This window comes from Arachis hypogaea, chromosome 2 (genome assembly GCF_003086295.3).
Source record: "Arachis hypogaea cultivar Tifrunner chromosome 2, arahy.Tifrunner.gnm2.J5K5, whole genome shotgun sequence".
NCBI lineage: Eukaryota > Viridiplantae > Streptophyta > Magnoliopsida > Fabales > Fabaceae > Arachis > Arachis hypogaea.
The window spans coordinates 7,328,821-7,330,394 of NC_092037.1; the positions used below are offsets into that span (position 1 = coordinate 7,328,821).

Genomic DNA, 1,574 nt, shown 5'->3' on the forward strand with positions numbered 1-1,574 from the left:
AATAGTGCTAGGGTTTCAATGTTGCATCTAAGAGTGAGGCGTACACCCACACTCCACTGTCTGCACACAATTTTTTTATATATTTTTTATATTTAATAATATTTATTAGTTTTTATATATGTATATTATATATTTTATTTTGTATTATTATTTGTAATATATACTCCGTGGTAGGTAGGGGCGGGTTCACCCTAACCCCGACCCCGCCCCGCTAGTGAACCCGCCCCCGATAAAACCCGCCTCGCACCCGGGGCGGGTAATGATCGGGTAGGGGCGGGATGGGTACTCGGGGGTTCGGGTACTCCTGCCACTCCTACCTGATAGATTTTGAGCGATACATCGAGGGTGGTTGCCCAGCTTGGGCGTGGTTTGAGGAGCTGCTGGGTGTTTTTCCTCTTGTGAAATGCATCGACAAGTTCGCAGTGAGATGTAGTTGGTTTCAGGACACTTTCAGAGAGCTTCCTGATGGTACCGATGAGGCCATTGTTAGATGGTATGCCCGGGCCTATATCATGATTCTGTTGGGGACTCAACTATTTGGCGACAAGTCCGATACTCGCATTCACATTCGGTGGCTACCATATGTAGCCAGGCTTGAGGACATGGGTGGGTACAGTTGGAAATCAGCTGCTCTGTCATGGTTATACCTGTGCCTGTGCCACGTGATGAACAGAAATGTTGTGAAATTTGTCAGATCATTACAGCTGCTTCAGTCATGGATCTTTTGGCGGTTCTCTGGATTTAGACCCGCTGGATATGATATGTTCGGATGGCCTTTGGCCTCGAGGTAGTATTCTATTCAAATGCTATGTTTGTCACAATTATTTGGTGTTAGTTTTATTTAGCGATAACCTGTGTTTGGGTTGCAGGTGGTCAGGTCACAACCCTACAGTGAGCGAGAAGGGACCTCGAGTTGCGAGTTGGAGGCTCATGATAGATCTCTTACAGGATGGGAATGTGAATATTTCAACCACTCTAAATAGTTCAAATATCTCCTAGATTGGCAACACTGTATATTTAATGATAACGTTTGATAACTATTTCTATTCACAGTTCATTTGGATGTTGTATAGCTCTCATGATGTAGTTTAGGTGGTGCATCCAGAGATATTGGAGCCTCGGCATACGATGTTATGGAGGTCTGTGACAACGTTAATATATTTTGCTGTCATAGAGTGGCACCAGGTAGATCAGATGCTACCGCAATTTGGTGGAGTACAGTCTCAACCACGAGCCGCACTAGACATTGATTTCTTGATGTCAAAGGATGGCAGAGGTGGTGATCGGTGGTTCTCATACAGCTTGCAGTTTTAGCACCACCATTGGAACAACCGGACAGATCATGTCATTCAATTTGGCGTCGTGCCAGACCCAAGCCCGTTGTGCCACTACAATGGAACATGCCGGACAGTATAATGCATAAACTCAATAAAGCTGACTACATAGGAAATGTTAACATACTTAAGTGCAAATATGAAACTAATGACTAGACATCGACTCTGGTACCCATGGTGACACCGCCTGCGGACACGTCCTACGTGTGTGTCCTAGCTGTCTGCACAGTCCACATCTCT

General features: G+C 45.1%; 1 protein-coding gene across 1 annotated transcript; it reads left to right on the forward strand.

Moving 5' to 3' along the window:
- The first annotated feature begins 278 nt into the window (after positions 1-278).
- On the forward strand, positions 279-1,314 carry LOC112721153 (serine/threonine-protein phosphatase 7 long form homolog). The gene is made up of 3 exons (XM_025772224.1): positions 279-787; positions 870-957; positions 1,093-1,314. The coding sequence occupies exons 1-3, from the start codon at positions 279-281 to the stop codon at positions 1,312-1,314; spliced, it is 819 nt and encodes a 272-aa protein (XP_025628009.1).
- Positions 1,315-1,574: the final 260 nt, after the last annotated feature.